Source organism: Pimephales promelas, chromosome 7 (assembly GCF_988280905.1).
Source record: "Pimephales promelas chromosome 7, fPimPro1.hap1.1, whole genome shotgun sequence".
In the NCBI taxonomy this organism is placed as follows: domain Eukaryota; kingdom Metazoa; phylum Chordata; class Actinopteri; order Cypriniformes; family Leuciscidae; genus Pimephales; species Pimephales promelas.
The window spans coordinates 15,442,603-15,459,479 of record NC_142775.1 but is presented as its reverse complement, the minus strand read 5'-3'; the positions used below and the strand labels follow the sequence as shown (position 1 = coordinate 15,459,479).

Here is a 16,877-nt window from a genome sequence, read left to right as displayed (position 1 = left end):
ACTGTTACTGTTAATCAACTGCAACTGTTAATCGTCAATTACTATTGAACATTTGCTTAGTTACAACCATTTATTTTGTTGTATATCCTTAATCAATCGCAGAAACGCCCAACCCATGTTATTTTAAACAATTTTAAACGTGTTTAAACATTTACAGTGCGTTTTCAAGAAGGCACACACGTATTTTAAGTTGGTCACTGCAGTTGTGCTGAGGTATATATATATTTTTTATATTATATATTTTATATTTAGGGGGGGAAAAGTCTCCTTAGCTCAAAAGACATTTATTGAAAGTAAGTTGTGTATTCCTTCTCTCTCTTCTTTCTCTCTCTATCTCATTTAGACAGATCTCAAAAGAAAATAACAAGAGGACCTTTAAACTTTACAACCTTATTCAGAGCAACCTGCTTCTCAAATGTCTTTACAGTTATCTTTATGTGGCTTTAATCAGATCTTCCCAAATTCCTCACTAAATCCTTATTATACAATTATAAAAAAAGGTTTATGCCTGATTGCAAAATGTTGTTTGCATTTGAAATGTATAGCATTTCTTTATTTATTGCTCAGTGACATACATGACACTTTTCTTTGTGTAATTTTGAATTTTTGTGATGCCAGTCAGATGTTAAAGTCTCACCGAGGTTGCATTTATTTGATCAGTAAAAACAATAATATTTTGAAAATTATTACAATTTAAAATAACTTGTTTTCTTTTTAAATATATTTTAAAATGTATTTTATTCCTGTGATGGGAAAGCTAACTTTTCAGTCTTCAGTGGCTCATGATCCTTCAGAAAAAAAAGAAAAGAAAAAAAAAAAGGATTTGATGCTTAAAAAAGATTTCTTATTAATGTTGGAAACAGTTGTGTTGCTTAATATTGTGGTGAAGATACTTTTTTCAGGATTCTTTGATTAATTGAAAGTTCATATATATATATATATATATATATATATATATATATATATATATATATATATATATATATATATATATATATATATTTGTAACAATGTAAATTATGTACTGTAAGTTTTGATAAACTGAATGTTTTTTTAAAAAACAAACTTTGACCACAGACATTTTTGTACTTTTCTTTCAAAAATAATTTTTTGTCTTCATAATCTCTCATAATATGATTATCTTTAATATAATTATCTTCCAACTGAATCTTTTTTGTTAGGATAACATTTTTAACTGAAGAACCATTCAACTAAAGTTGTTGTTGTTCACTAGTCCTCAACTCACGGCGCCCTCCGCCTGTTACAGAGGGAAGTGGGAGCTGCACTGGAGGGGGCACAAGTTTGCTAATTAAGGCACATTTACCCCACCCCAACAACAATCCCAAAAGTCGGAAAAGAAGGAAATACATGGGATTTTACTACCTAAGTGAAATACTTTTCCTCAGCAGCCTTCTGCAGCGTTATTCGTTTATATTAACAGTTTAGGAGTGGTAAGCTCCCACATAATCTGATGCATGTGTACCCATCGTGTGCATATCGACCCGCCCGGTTCGGAGTTACCGATTCTTTGTCACGAAGTAGAACATTAACCCAATAGGGTTAAACCGGTTTTGGTTTAACAACACCGTGAGGCGGATGAGTTTTTACTCTCAGTGGAGGGACGACTTGGACTCGTGCGCAGGAATCCACTAGATGTTGCGTGTCTAATGCACACTTGGATTCATTGAAAACATGGGGAAAATAAAGGGTAACGAGGAACTTTTTTTTAAGTTTAAACTGTTTTCAAATTATTTTAATAGATGTCGTTGTCTCTATTCGTCAAATTTTGGAGTCGTCTCTTGCCTATGTTTTTGGAAATTGGCGTGGTCTGACATTTATGCATCTTTAAAACAGTTGTAAGGGTTAACTTTTGAGTTTTTAAACAAACGTAGCCTACGTTGCGTCATACATAGGCTATATGATAATGCCAACGCTAAAATATGATGCACTGCAAGAGAATCGATTACAATGTCGGGAAAAACAATGTTGTGTTTAGTGCTTTCAGTGAGAATGCACACAAGTATGACTTGTGTGCTGAATTTCAACTTCATACCTAAACAAATAATTGCATTGCATGATCTTGCCTTTCTGTTTCTGTCGGCTATGGTAAAACCTGTCCGTATAGTTTCTAATTGGTTTTGATCAAAATGATTGAGTTGATATTAGAATGATACAAATTCCACACTTTTATCACCTAAGTTAATTCTCTTTTTTTATTTTATTTTGCTTTAGAAAAAGACGAAGAGAACTATGGAAAAGGACAGCGCTCACCGGTGAGAGTTATTTGTTTATTTATTTATTTTTTTTTGCATGACACATGAAAAACATACGTAAAATATGAACTATTAGCTAAAGATTCAATAAAGCTATTATCTAAAGACTCAATGAAAACTTTCTTCTTAGTCTGACAGTAAATAGAGATGATTGCAAGTCAAACTACTAAATATAACAACAGAGGTCTATGTAGAATATTATGAAATATTCCAAAGATGTCATATAACAAATGATGTTATATGTCATATGTCATATAACAAATGTCAAACATAACAAACATATGTCAAATATAACAAATATATGTCAAATATAACAAACATATGTTATATGTCATTGTTATATGTCATATAACAAATGATTCCTTAGATGTCATTTAACAAAGGAAAGATGTAAATTTTGACCCAAGTTCTAATTAAAAATTTGACCCATATGCTAGTTTCTTTCAGTGGAAATGTGACATGCCTGTTTGTAATCAAATGCTACTTTGCTTATGCACAGAAATTATTTGGGACTAACTACCCTGTTAGCATTGCCTTCATTGTGGTCAACGAGTTCTGTGAAAGATTCTCTTACTATGGAATGAAAGGTAATAAAATTATATAAATATATGTATACTTTTTAAAAAAGCATGGAAATCTTGCAATTTGTATTATTATATTTTCTAATTTTGTATTAATTACTGTGCATCTTATTTATGCAGCGGTGCTCACGCTTTATTTCATACGTTACCTGGGCTGGGACAAGAATTTGTCTACAGCTGTGTACCATGCTTTCTCTGGCCTGTGCTACTTTACTCCACTTATGGGGGCCTTGATAGCTGACTCATGGTTGGGGAAGTTCAAGTAAGTGTTGGTCTTAATACTCAATTGATAAATAATGGGGAAAGTTGATGTTGAAAATTACATTTTCTTATTTTATTCACAGAACCATCATCTATCTGTCTATAGTCTATGTGATTGGTCATGTGATCAAGTCTGTGGGTGCCATTCCTGATGTAGGGGACAGCACTGTTCATATGTAAGCTTTTTTATGCCAGTCTAGTTGTACCATTCTCCTGTGAGACCATACAGTAAATATGTTTCAAATTCATTTTTAGTGGTGCAGTGAAAAAAAAAAAAAATTGTTGTTTCCTCATAGAGTTTTGTCAGTGGTTGGTCTGGTCCTTATAGCTTTTGGGACAGGAGGGATCAAACCATGTGTTGCAGCTTTTGGTGGTGACCAGTTCGATGAGGAGAATGTAAGTCATGCACAACTGGCTGTTTACACCTGTCAATAATGCTTCTTTAATATCTCAAAAAGTAATTTTTTATAAAGCACAGTAAAATCTGAGATTGAGCCAAAAGCAGAAATAGTAAATAAAATAATAGAAATAAATATTCACACAACCTAAAATAAAACTGCTCATAATACAATGCTTAGAAAAGACTCAGGAGTACACTCATGTGATTTTTAAACCTAATTGACATGGGGGCTAAAAGAGTCCTAACTTTGTTTGAGTGAACTTTTTACTCAACTATTGCGTCTTTACAATATCTAACTTCTTTTAACCCTTTTTATATTCAGACAGACGAAAGGCGAAAGTTCTTCTCCATCTTTTACATGTCAATCAATGCTGGAAGTGTCTTGTCCACCATTGTCACACCAATACTAAGAGGTCGGAATCAAGATAAGCTTCTGGCTACAATTAATCTTTTGAAGCAATAAAAATATATTGCAGCCATAAAGTGTCATTATCATGTCAATTAGAGAAACCTTAGATCATAATTATACTCAAACTCCTTAGGTGATGTGAAGTGCTTCGGAGGAGACTGCTACGCCCTGGCCTTTGGAGTTCCTGCGATTTTAATGGTCATAGCCTTAGGTGAGGGTCCTCAATTTTAGCTGGAAGAATGGAAGGAATTTGGAAAGAATTGGTAATCTGATTGTATTTGTGAAACCAACTGTCCTCAGTAGGCATGTATATTTAAAAAATCCCAGTATGTTATGATAGAACGTTAGTGAATCGCATTCAGTGTAGCATGAATCCCCTATGGAAGGAGAAGGGATTCACCCTTTGTCTGGATTATATAGTGCCTCACAACTTCATTTAACTTATAAGGCATCTAATTAATTCTGCACCTGTTCATGTAGTGGTGTTTATTTCTGGAAGTGGACTGTATAAGAAAAGTCCTCCGGAGGGAAATATCTTGGCGCGAGTCTGCAAATGTATTGGGGTAAGTTAATCTTATCAACAGCTCAACAGCTTCCTTTAATGCGTTTCTGAAGTTTTTGGAGCATGAAAAGAAGGTTAACGGCCGTCTTTTACTTTGTTTTTGTCCAGTTCGCTATACGAAATCGATGGAGGAATTCCAAGAAATGCCCAAAACGTAGTCATTGGCTGGATTGGGCAGATGAGAAGTACCCGGTATGTTTTAATTGCTATACAAATCTAGCCAGTTGAAATCCTTGTGTTGCTCCATCTACCAATGAAATACATTTTGTTAAATCATGATTTTGATGTTTTTACAGAAGCGGCTCATTCAGGAAATTAAAATGGTGTTCAGGGTGCTGGTACTCTACATTCCATTGCCCATGTTCTGGGCTCTCTTTGACCAGCAGGTAAAAGCTTTTATTCAGTCGATATACTTTACATTCTTTAACACTCAACTCAACAAAGTATTTTATTTAATAATAATAATGCATTTTATTTAATGGCACCTTTCATAACACCCAAGGTCACCTTACAAGCAATATACAGGTCACTATGTATAAGACAATACACACAACAAACAAGCCGCATACATATAAAGTGCATTAAAATCTCAATACAATACGTTATAAAAAGCTTGTATGAAAAGATATGTCTTCAGAAGCCTATGTATATGTATTTCTTTAACGTATATAATTACTTGACATATATAATAGGTCTTTGTCTTATTTAAAGGGACAGTCCACCCAAAATGAAAATTAGTGCCTGTCCGATATATCGGCGGGCCGATATTATCGGCCGATATTACCTAACTATCGGCATCGGCATTTATAATGGCCGATAATTGAAGTTTTTTTTTTTTTAAATCCGGGTGCGGTGATTCATGTAATGATGGCGATGCCAATAAAGCATATAAACGCTGCTGTCACAAAGAACTGGCAAAAGTAATGATTGAGAATACATCAAATATAGTAAGGAGACATTTTAATTGTTTATTAATAAAGTCAGTGTCGCTGCGAAGTTGACGACGCTGACTCGTGATTTTCAGTAAAACACTCCAGAGAGAAATGCACATTTCATATGGATTACAGCAGAGAGCAGTCTCTTTTTCGTTTTAAATTGTTCTGTTTAAAATTAGACATTTCAATATAGATATATTTCTTAGGTCTATACACTGAGTTTCGGTTCATTTATGAGACGAGTTGCAGTCCAAGTTTGTACACACCAATAGGAAAGAGTGTCCAAACTTTTGACTGGTACTGTACTATAATACACATACATAATATTGCTACTTTATTATAATATGCACATTAACCCTCTGGGCTTCTTCGTAAATGGGTTACACTTAGCTTCCTCCCGGTCAAAAACGGACGAAGCCTTAAAATTTTACTTTACTTCTTCCCAGGATAACCATTCAAATATATTTTTGTTCTATAATATTTTATAATTATTATTTAGAATTTTTTATGATACTTTGCATTAATTATATAATTTTTATGAGCTATTTTTCCATTAGAATTAATATACATATTTTTATTTTATATTGTTTTTTATTTTTTTTCAATAAATACAACATTTCACATCAAAATAGAGTGTCAGCTAATACAAAAAAAATTATTCAAGTAGAAGAGCGCCACCTAGTGGCTTTAAAAAATAGTTACATGTGTGCAATGTCCTGTACAGCCTGTAGGCTGCCTATAGCTTCCTATTCAAATACATAGAAAGACTTTTTGATTCTTTTTGTTGGTTTAGACATGATTTCTCATGTCTGTGTGCGTGTGTGTGTGAGTGCGCATTTGAGCAAGATTTTTTTCTCATTTATTGATTTTATTTTTCATATTCTACAAATTTGCTGGTGCAGTCTTGCCAGTTTATCTGTGTATGTGTGTGTGTGTGTGTGTGTGTGTGGGGGGGGGTGGTCTTATTTGCACTCTTGATGTTCTAGTGTCACCCCTTCATTGCTGTACACTTTTTTTCTGCACAGTTACTGATCTGTAGCTTGTACCACCAAAAGTTTCTCTGAGTTTTCCTATTTTTTCGTATTTCCCATTCATTTCCTATGTCGGTCATTTTTGACCGGGAGGAAGCTAAGTGTGACTTTTTTTTTTACGACCCTTTAACAAATCAGAATCATCTCCTTGATTTTTTTGTGTGTTCATATAGGTAATACAACAAAAGTCACCAAGTTTCAGCCCGATCCGATCAAGCAAAAAAATTAAACATTTCAAAACGTAACAGTTTTCGGTCATTTTTGACCGAAGAAGCCCAGAGGGTTAAGAATATCGGCCGATATATCGGTATCTGGCTTTTTTTTAAATCGGTATCGGCATCGGCCCCCAAAAATCCATATCGGTCGGGCTCTAATGAAAATTCTGTCATAAGGAACAAGGAAAATGTATTGATTCCTCATCAAATACATCATGAATTCATTGTATACCAGAAAATGTAATGATCTCATGAACCAGTGGAAAAGGCACTCTTGATAACAGCACTGTACAGCCTCGGAAGAGACGTACTTTATAAGGATCAGAGAATTAAATAATACGAATGTTGTGAATAAGTTAATTAAGAATAGCTCTCTTTGTTCTATGCTAGGGTTCACGCTGGACTCTTCAAGCCACTCGAATGAACATGAATTTTGTAAGTCTTTTCTTTTGTGACCTCCAATGTTAAGGAGTTATTTGAATTTGATTATTCTTGGGTAGTTATACGTTTGGGAATGTAAGGTTGTTAGGACAGTGAAAACAATTGCCAAGTATATAGCAAGCAATATAGCAATGTAGCAAGTAAAATAAGATAACATGATGTCCTTGATCTGATTTTTCTTTTGATAACAATATTCAGGCTTTGCCATCATCACAATAGTATCCAAAGGTTATAAATATCTAAGACTTTATAACAGTCCTTTTCATAGAAATTCAAATGCTGCAGAGTTGAAGAGCATATTTTATTTTTTACTGTATCCCAGACAATATGAAATTTTAGTCCATGTATATCAGGTTTTAAGATGTCTGTATGCTAACGTGATCCAGAAAGATTAATCGCAAAATGATCAAATTTTTTTTTTTAGCTAAAAATCAGAATAATAAGTTCCTAATTTATGTTTTGCAGGGTGGAGGCTTTATACTAAAGCCTGATCAAATGCAGGTGAGACAGACAGACAGAAAGGTCATCATATATACACACACACACAAAAGCTAATGCTTCATCATTGGATTTTTAATATAATACGTCTTGTTTAAGGACTGACCTATACAATGTGAATGTTCTATTTTAACTTTATCTTGTTTAACATTTTTCATAATTTTTAAACTGTTATTTACAGATTAAATCCACAAGAAGCTTTGCTTTAAATGACATTTGTTTTCGATTATATTTATTGAAATGTGAGAACATCAATTTAAATCTTAGATAACACTAAATACATGGTTAATGGTTATAAGGGTTTATTTGACAAAAAGTCAGATAAACCTTGACCTCTAAAGCCTCACGCAAACATGTTCTTCTTTGCTGTCATACCAAATTGACCAGTCAGTTTATGACCTGTTGTAAAAACCCAAGTAACCGAATTTTATTGTTATTACCTTCATAATCAATGTCTTATGGTGCCATTCCGTGTGTGTGTGTTTCTGTGTTGTTAAGATGCTGAATGCTTTGCTGATTCTGGTGTTTATTCCAATCTTTGACATGGGCATATACCCGCTGATAGGGCTGTGTCGGATCAAACTAACGTGAGTGCTGTGTAAATGGAAATATATATATATATATATATATATATATATATATATATATATATATATATATATATATATACATATATATAAAGAACATGGTAAAAAAAAACAGCAACAATAAAAAGTATTTACAGTAATGCATTTACAATGGAAGCCCATAGGAAAAAACATTGGACTAGGGTAAAATGATACAGTATAACTTTAAGATAAACATTAACATGACACTAATTTGATCACATACTCTTCTTGTCTAAGTAAAATATTTATTCTTGTTCATTTTCAGTCCACTAAGGAAGATGGCAACAGGCATGATCCTTGCTGCACTTGCCTTCTGTGCTGCAACTGTCGTAGAAATCTACGTCATTGTACGTACATTTCTAAAAATGCACCATATTGCATGTAATCTTCCACTAAAAACATTTATATAGCTTGAAAGTTAACTGAAAGTGACATTTCTCTGTGGCCAGAAATCTGTTGTGGAGCCCCCTCCTGCCAAAGAAAGCCTCATTCAGGTTTTCAATCTTATGGATTCAGATGTCAGAGTGCAATTTCCTGGGCATGCTGTCTTCTCAGAGCCACTCACACCATATGAGGTAATATCACTACAGACAAACATGAGTGCATTGTATTGCTTCCATAATCAACACGCTTATTTACTTTTCTGTATTTATTACTAATATACACTAGTGTTGAAATGTTTGGTTAAATTAATACTTTTCTATTTAAAAAAAAATAAATGCTGTTCTTTTACACTTTCTATTAATTAAAAAAATTGTATCTTAAAAATTGTACCGTGGTTACCACAAAAACTTGAGCACCAAATCTGCATATTAGAATGATTTCTGAAAGATCATGCGACACTGAATACTGGAGTAATGATGCTGAAAACTCAGCTTTGCCGTCACAAGAATAAATTTGAAATATATTCAAGTAGAAAACACTTATTTTAAATTTTAATAATATTTAACAATATTACTGTTTTACTGTTTTTTTGATCAAATAAATGAAGTCTTGGTGTGCGTAAGAGATTTTTTCAAAAACATTTTTCAAAAAACGGCTTAAATGTTCGAATATCATTGTAAATCACATAGTTCCAACTCTGAATTCTGATTTGATAAGCCATGATTGAAGATGTTCTTAATTCACCAGTAAAAGTTGCTACATTATTTGCCAACTGTTAAGGTATTTGATGTGTGTCTTGTATCATATTCCTGTTACCACCATTTTTTTATCATTAAAAAATGAATGATTCATAATTTCATTCTCAATTTCAATAACTTAAATCAATAGCAGAAAAAACCTGTGAAAAGAAGCAGGTTTTTGGACAAGAGACGTTGTTAGGTTTCCACTCCTTTGTTTCCGATCAAATCATTTTAACCCGTAAACTCCTGAAAAGTTTTCAATCAAAGGATCCAGTAAGCGAATGTATTTAAACAGTCACTGTCCTATTCTGTGATTTGTTTTTGTGAAATACAGACTGAATGGCACCTCAAAACACTAAACTGCTGCATTAGCATAGGATAGGATACACATCTCAATGTTGATTAAAGCAAACCAGGGCTGTCAAATGATTAATCGCGATGAATCGCATCCAAAATAAAAGTTTGTGTTTACATAATACATGTGGGTGCACTGTGTATAATTATTTTGTATATATATATAGAAATACACACACATGCATGTATATTTAAGAGAAAAAAAATATTATTTATAAAATACTTATATTTATATATAATATAAATTATATATAAATCTATATACATGAAAATATTTCTTAAATACATACAAGCATGTGTGTGCGTTTATATATATAAAATAATTATACACAGTGCACCCACATGTATTATTTAAACACAAACTTTTATTTTGGATGCGATAAATCGCGATTAATCGTTTGACAGCCCTAGGTTTTTTTTTTTAATTTTTAATTTTATAAATATTTTATTGGAGGATGAAGGATGTTACATTTGACAAGGAAGGGAAACAGTTCTCCAGTTTAAGCAACCAAAACCTTATACAACCCCCCCTAAAAATAATAATGATAATTGCTTAGCAATTATTAAACCCCTCCCCCCTCCCAACAAAGTCATCCCACCCTTCTCGCCCCCATAGATTAACAACATTCTGGTAAAACAGTTATTCTCTTTCCATTTGTTACACAGTTCTTCAAAACAGTTTAAGGATCTACACACTGAAAACAAGCACACACAAATGTCCACATTTCGACCCCACATGGTTAACAAAGCTTAGACTCACAGTATCACAATTGTCAGGCAGGCTACTCAGTTCCCACCACCACCAAGAAATTAAAAGAAAAGGAAAAAGAGAGAAGAAAAAGTAGAATATAAAATAAAAAGGTGCCTCAAGCTTCAGGCAATACTTTTAAGATTCTCAAAATATGTCACAAAGGGTTGCTATTTTAAGTAAAATTTCTGGACTGACACTTTCAACCTGAATTTAACTTTTTCTAGTTTAAGAAAAAAATAAAACATCCCTTAACCATGTGGCCACCACTGGTGGAGTAGCGGATGTCCAAACCAATGAGATTCTACGACGAGAAAGAAGTGATGTAAAAGCAAAAATGTATGATTGGTCTCGAGTTAAAGTTAAGCTCTCCTTGGAATACCAAATAAAATAATATAAAATATTACAAAATAACAACATATTGCAATCAATGGTCAGGGCTTAATTTGAATGTTTATAACTTCAGATGACCAATTTTGATGTAGACAGGGGCACAACTAAAACATGTATGTTAAATCGGCTGGAGAGAGGGAGCACCTATTACAACTCCCGTCCGTTCCTGGATATATATCTGCTAGTCTAGACCTACTGAAATGAGCCCTATGCACTACCTTAAACTGAATGAGCCCCAAACGTGCACAGAATGAGGATGAGTTAATCCTTTTTAGTGCATCCTCCCAGTGTCTATCTGACAACTCCACCATCAGCTCGCCTTCCCACCCATTCTTAATTTTTGAAAGGTCATGGCAATAGTTGAGAATATAACCGTGATATCAGTCCTTTTTCTGGACAGAGAAGGGTCATTTCTTCCCATGGTGCCTCAGTAGGGAGGACCGGGAAAGAAGGGAACAGTACTTTGACACTATGGCGTATTTGAAGATATCTGAAAAAGTTACTGCGTGAAAGATCATATTTCTGGCATATATTATCAAAACTATCAAGGCCCTCTTTACAATACAAGCTTTTAAAACAGGAAAGCTTCTTCCTGCCCCACTGAGTAAATGTTAAGTCAAGAGAGGAGGCTGGAAATAAATGATTCTTACAGATAGGGCTTAAGGGGGAGGGAGAGGCGAATTTGTAATGATTTCGAAACTGGGCCCAAATTCTAAGGGTGGACAGTACTATAGGATTGGAGGTAAACCTGGACCACTTTGTGGGCAGGGAGGAGCATACCAAAGCAGGGAGGCATGACGAGTGATTTGATTGTGCAGATTGTGCCTCAAGTGTGCACCAGCCGGTGTTTGGCACATGAAGCCAAAATAAAATGTTCTGCAAGTTAGCTGCCCAATAGTGGTGAATAAAGCTGGGGAGAGCTAATCCCCCCACATCATGACCCCTCTGAAGTAAGCCTTTGTTAACTCTTGGAACTTTATTCTTCCCGATGAAGGAGTTAACTGACTGAAAAAATGATTTACTGTAGTCAGAAATAACGGTAGAAATTGAAACAAATACTTTGGGAGTACGTCCATTTTCACTGATTGTACCCTCTCTGTAATAGTTAGAGTAAGACTGCTCCACCTTTGAAAGTCAGCTTTCATTTGGTTACACCCTAGAGGTGTAAAATTGGCCCAGAGAAGAGAGGTGAAGTAACATGTAATGTTGCTTCTTGTTTAATTTGCATTGCCAAATCATTAAAGGGGAAGTATTCGCTTTTCTGATAGTTAAAGGAGTAGTTAAGTTTAAAAAAAAAAACTTTTGCTCATAATTTACTCACCCCCATGTCATCCAAGATGTCCACATCTTTCTTTATTCAGTCGAAAACAAATTAATGTTTTTGATGAAAACATTCAAGGATTTTCTCCATATAATGGACTTCAAAGGGAACCAAACGGTTCAAGGTCCAAAAGACAGTTTCATTGCAAACTGCAAACTGTTCAAAGGGCTTTAAACGATTCCAGACGATGAATAAGGGTCTTATCAAGCAAAACGATTGCTCATTTAAAACATAACTAATAAAGTTTAAGTTTTATAAGCACAAATGCTCGCCTTGCTCTGTTCTGTGATGAGTGATTTTGACTCTCCTGTTCGAACTCGTTCATCAAAATGAACAAATCTTTTTTTCGAGTCATGACTCAAAGGGTCCCTTATTCATCGTCTGGTGTCGTTTAAAGCCCTTTGAAGCTGCACTGAAACTCTCATTTGGACCTTGAACCGTTTGGTTCCCAATGAAGTCCATTACATGGAGAAAATCCTGGAATATTTTCATCAAAAACTTTAATTTCTTTTCGACTGAAGAAAGAAAGACGTGGACATCTTGGATGAATGACATGGGGGTGAGTAAATTATCAGCAAAAGTTTTTTTTTAAGTGAACTACTCCTTTAAGTTTGAAGCCAGAAAAAGACCCCAAATTGTTCAATGGTGATACAATTACAGTTTCTGGATTGCTTACATAGATCAAGAGATCGTCTGCATACAGAGAGACGCGATGTTCCTCAGTCTCACGCTCAACTCCCCGTAACAACGACGCTTGTAAAGCTTTGATGGATGAAGTCAAGGCAAATATGATTACAGTGGCATACAGGAACAAACTGTGGTGTGTGTGCACTGATCGCGATTTGAAAATGATTTGGGGCTGGGGAGGTGCCGTTGTGTTAAAAGAGAGGACCACTGTCTTAAAATGAAAATTCTGTCATCATTTACTCACCCTCAAATTGTTTTAGACCTGCATGAATTTCTTTTTTTCTGCTGAAAGGAAGGAAGATCTTCGGACAGTTGATGTTCTCCATTGACTTCCATAGTAGGAAAAAATACTATGGAAGTCAATGAGGTACATCAACTGTTTGGTTATCGACATTCTTCAAAATATCTTCTTTTGTGTTCAGCAGAAAAAATAAATCCATACAGGTTTGAAACAATTTGAGGGTGAGTAAATGATGACAGAATTTTCATTTTTAAGTGAACTAATCACACGCACTATGGGATTTAACCACGGTTCGAGGAGCTTTAGTCTCTCAGCTTCACAACATGCCTATGACCAATTCATGAAGTGCTGTAACTCACTGAAAGTCCTGCTATAATTCATGTTATTGTGTTATTTGATTAGGTTTAGTCAGTAAACAACAGATTTTTTTTTTTTTAATTATACAGGATCCTTCGGGATACACAAGTCTTCCACTTACTGGCGAATCCCAGCTCCAGACAGTGATTGTCAGTCACAATGATGCAGAATACCAGTGTGGACTCGCGTTCACAGAACGGGCTGCCTACAGTCTCTTCCTGCACCGTCCCGAACAGCCTGGTGGCTCTGTCTGCAAACTGGTGAGTCACTAGTAAATCACCACCAAAGATTCTACCAGCTTATGTTACTAGACATAATTTGACATTTATCATTATTAAAACAAATTCAGGTGGAAGATCACATCACCAAATCTGAAAATGGGGATGCGTATATAAGGTAAATGAATACTTGCAGAACATTGTTTTATATTGTTTCAAGTTACTGTTTAACAGCTTTGTTAAAGTTTAGTGCTTTGCTGCAATTACCTACTTCAAGCTAACCTTTGACAAAGCAACTGGGATTGCCTGAAATTGGTCCCAGTACTCTTTTGTCTTAGAATATTTGTCTATTGCAGGTTCATCAATACCCACACTGAGAATATCAACATAACTGTTGGAGACGAGGAATTTTATGCAACCGCTAATTATGGGATTTCTCACAGTATAAGTGTACCAAGGGGAGAGTGAGTATTTTAGTCCTACAGTACATCGGTTTCATTATCCATATAGTTTCAAGCAACCCCTCCAACAGTTTTTCACATCTGGATTTACTCTTTATTTCAGATACAATAGAGTTGTTTGTTTAACAGACTCCAGTAGATATGAAGTCAATCTGGGACTTCTTGATTTTGGTGCCTTCTACACTGTTATACTCACACAGGTGCGTGATAGAGTTCAGTTTCTAGTTAATGTTTTTCTGCTACTTGTACTTTACTGCACAGTTTAAGATGTACTGTAGTTTATTCAACTCAGTGAGAACCTAGCCTAAGATTTACTGGCTATTTTTTTTGCTGGTAAATAAGATAACGTAACATACAGTTTTGCAAGCTCAATTTTTTTAATGTTTCTGTGCCACTTGCGTCACCAAATAGACTAAGGCTGCGTCCGAAATCGCATATTAAAAATAAGAACCTCAAGAGATTAAGTAAGTACTTCTAGTCCAGTCATTTTATGAAAAAAGGATGAACAAATTGCAACAGAAGCAAACTCAACTGATTTTGTATCCTCAATATGTCCATGTTAACAAACAATTGCAAAAAACTTGTAATACATTTTTTGTTTGTCTTGATGTAAGTAATCAACTCAGTGATTTTCATGATGATATCTAAAGGTTAAAATTTTTACCCGTTTCACATGAGAAAAAGAATAAATAAGCGTATGAATGGGATATATTTGAGTCTATTTCTAAACTTTCCCCTAATGGGATTCTTCGGGGCTTTTTTTTCCTCACTCAGGACATATTGAGGATACAAAATCAGTTGAGTTTGCTTCTATTGCAATTTGTTCAAAGTTGACCCCATTTTGGCTTAAAATGATTGGACTATTCACGGTAGGGGTGGGTACCGAATTCGGTACTTTTTAGGTACCGACCGAATTGCCTCGGTAGGTACTACCGAGTATCGAAACATGTCTTGTTTTTCGGTACCAAATTTCAACACCTAAGTGGTTAATCTCGTCAATGTCAGTGAAACAAGCATGCTGCATGATTGGCTGTGGCGCGGCTGCCCAGAGACGTAGCTCGTCGCACGTGAGACTGTTGTGTGTGTGTGCGTGCAAGCGTCCCAACCCAGATAGATCGAAAATATGTGGAAATGATCCAAAGTCTACCTACAGTATGTGCCAGACTCGATGCCAGAAGCACGCGATGCAATATTTTCGACAAGATAATTGCCGCCAAGACAGGTAACACGGTAAATTTGATAAGGCACTGAGGCACACTTGAGAGTAGAAACGATTATCCCTCTTCGACTACAAGAACTGGAGCGCGTCACAAATAAACCAAAACTCAGTATATAGGATACTTGCCTCATAGACTTGAGAAATAGGCCAAAATATGTCTACTTTTAAACAAAACAATTAGAAATAAATAGTTTGATTACCTAATCCATACAGGTGCGCGCATTCACTACTGCAGGAATGACGAGTCGGCATCGCTATAATCATATTTGCAGCCAGCACACTTATTAAACACTTGTTCATTAATAAACAATTAAAATATATTCTTGCTGTTGTTTCCCGATACATCCTTAATCATTAGGCTACTTTTACTTTTCAAGCTTCATGTGTGCTGAGCGCGAGGCATATATCCTGCCCCCCAGAAGCCCATATTTAATTTAATTCACATTTATTTTTATAGCATTTTTCACAATACATATCGTTTCAAAGCAGCTTTACAGAAAGTGCATGTTTCTAAATTACAATTTAGAGTGATCTGTCATCAGAGGTGACAGTGTAATGCATTTCAATTAATTTTCATTTAGTTTTATTGTTAAACAATGCATTAAGATAAGGCAGAAACAATTTGCTCATTGAAGTAAAGAATACATGTTGTTCAATGATTAGAAAACTTTAGCATTGCTGTTTTTTTACGTGAAAAAGTCAACAAACTGAAAAAAAAAATGTAGGTAATATTATATTGTTAAAACTGGTTACATAAAATTGGTATCGAAAAAAAGTATCGTTCAGGAACCGGTATCGAAGTCAAGGTATCGGTATCAAACATTTTGTTACGATACCCAGCCCTACTACACGGCTGCTAAAAAGCACGTTCTATATAGTATGAGTGTGTGTAGCATGAATGTATTCCAGACGTACTAAATTCCGCATGTTATCATTATCATGTGACCTATCAGTGTTGGTTACGTCACTTAATTGCCATTCACAAACCCTCTCCCGTGGCCTCATGGGAAAGTGTCCATCGTAGCTTTGTCATAATGGACTACAGTACCCATTTCTACAACTAGCTTTACAATATTTCAAACAGGAAGCAAAACATGCTTTTATGGATCAATATCTTGACGCAGTTCATTTCTACAGAAAAGCAATGATCTAACATTCACAACGATGGAGGATATCCAAGCCAACAACATTAACATCGCCTGGCAGATTCCACAATATGTCTTCCTCACCGCTGGAGAAGTTATGTTCTCTATCACTGGTTTGGAGTTCTCTTACTCACAGGTAAGTCTGTCTAATGCCTTGTACTTTTAGCTTGAGTGCATACTGTACATTTCTAATTCTGGTGCTTTTGTGCGTAGGCACCGGCAAACATGAAGTCTGTTCTCCAGGCTGGATGGCTTATGACTGTGGCATTTGGAAATGTCATAGTACTGATTGTGGCAGAGGGGGCCGGGATGGAACAGGTAAGCTGTGGGCTTTCTTCTAAACGCCTGTATGGTTTTGTTGCATAGATTCTGCTCTTAACTGCACTTTCTTATGC

The 16,877-nt window shown here is 35.1% G+C and overlaps 1 protein-coding gene across 1 annotated transcript in view; it reads left to right on the top strand.

The window, feature by feature from the left end:
• The first annotated feature begins 1,601 nt into the window (after nucleotides 1-1,601).
• slc15a2 (solute carrier family 15 member 2) overlaps nucleotides 1,602-16,877 on the top strand; it is a 16,707-nt gene continuing 1,431 nt past the window's right edge. The window contains exons 1-22 of the mRNA XM_039685629.2: nucleotides 1,602-1,708; nucleotides 2,233-2,273; nucleotides 2,773-2,860; nucleotides 2,975-3,116; nucleotides 3,199-3,291; nucleotides 3,412-3,511; nucleotides 3,838-3,928; nucleotides 4,058-4,135; nucleotides 4,405-4,487; nucleotides 4,595-4,678; nucleotides 4,783-4,872; nucleotides 7,058-7,102; nucleotides 7,574-7,609; nucleotides 8,105-8,193; nucleotides 8,480-8,561; nucleotides 8,664-8,789; nucleotides 13,529-13,699; nucleotides 13,789-13,835; nucleotides 14,014-14,121; nucleotides 14,222-14,318; nucleotides 16,475-16,618; nucleotides 16,696-16,800. Of these exons, the coding sequence (XP_039541563.2) occupies nucleotides 1,693-1,708; nucleotides 2,233-2,273; nucleotides 2,773-2,860; nucleotides 2,975-3,116; nucleotides 3,199-3,291; nucleotides 3,412-3,511; nucleotides 3,838-3,928; nucleotides 4,058-4,135; nucleotides 4,405-4,487; nucleotides 4,595-4,678; nucleotides 4,783-4,872; nucleotides 7,058-7,102; nucleotides 7,574-7,609; nucleotides 8,105-8,193; nucleotides 8,480-8,561; nucleotides 8,664-8,789; nucleotides 13,529-13,699; nucleotides 13,789-13,835; nucleotides 14,014-14,121; nucleotides 14,222-14,318; nucleotides 16,475-16,618; nucleotides 16,696-16,800 (1,956 nt within the window). The 5' untranslated portion in view covers nucleotides 1,602-1,692. The remainder of the gene's footprint in view (nucleotides 1,709-2,232; nucleotides 2,274-2,772; nucleotides 2,861-2,974; nucleotides 3,117-3,198; nucleotides 3,292-3,411; nucleotides 3,512-3,837; nucleotides 3,929-4,057; nucleotides 4,136-4,404; nucleotides 4,488-4,594; nucleotides 4,679-4,782; nucleotides 4,873-7,057; nucleotides 7,103-7,573; nucleotides 7,610-8,104; nucleotides 8,194-8,479; nucleotides 8,562-8,663; nucleotides 8,790-13,528; nucleotides 13,700-13,788; nucleotides 13,836-14,013; nucleotides 14,122-14,221; nucleotides 14,319-16,474; nucleotides 16,619-16,695; nucleotides 16,801-16,877) is intronic.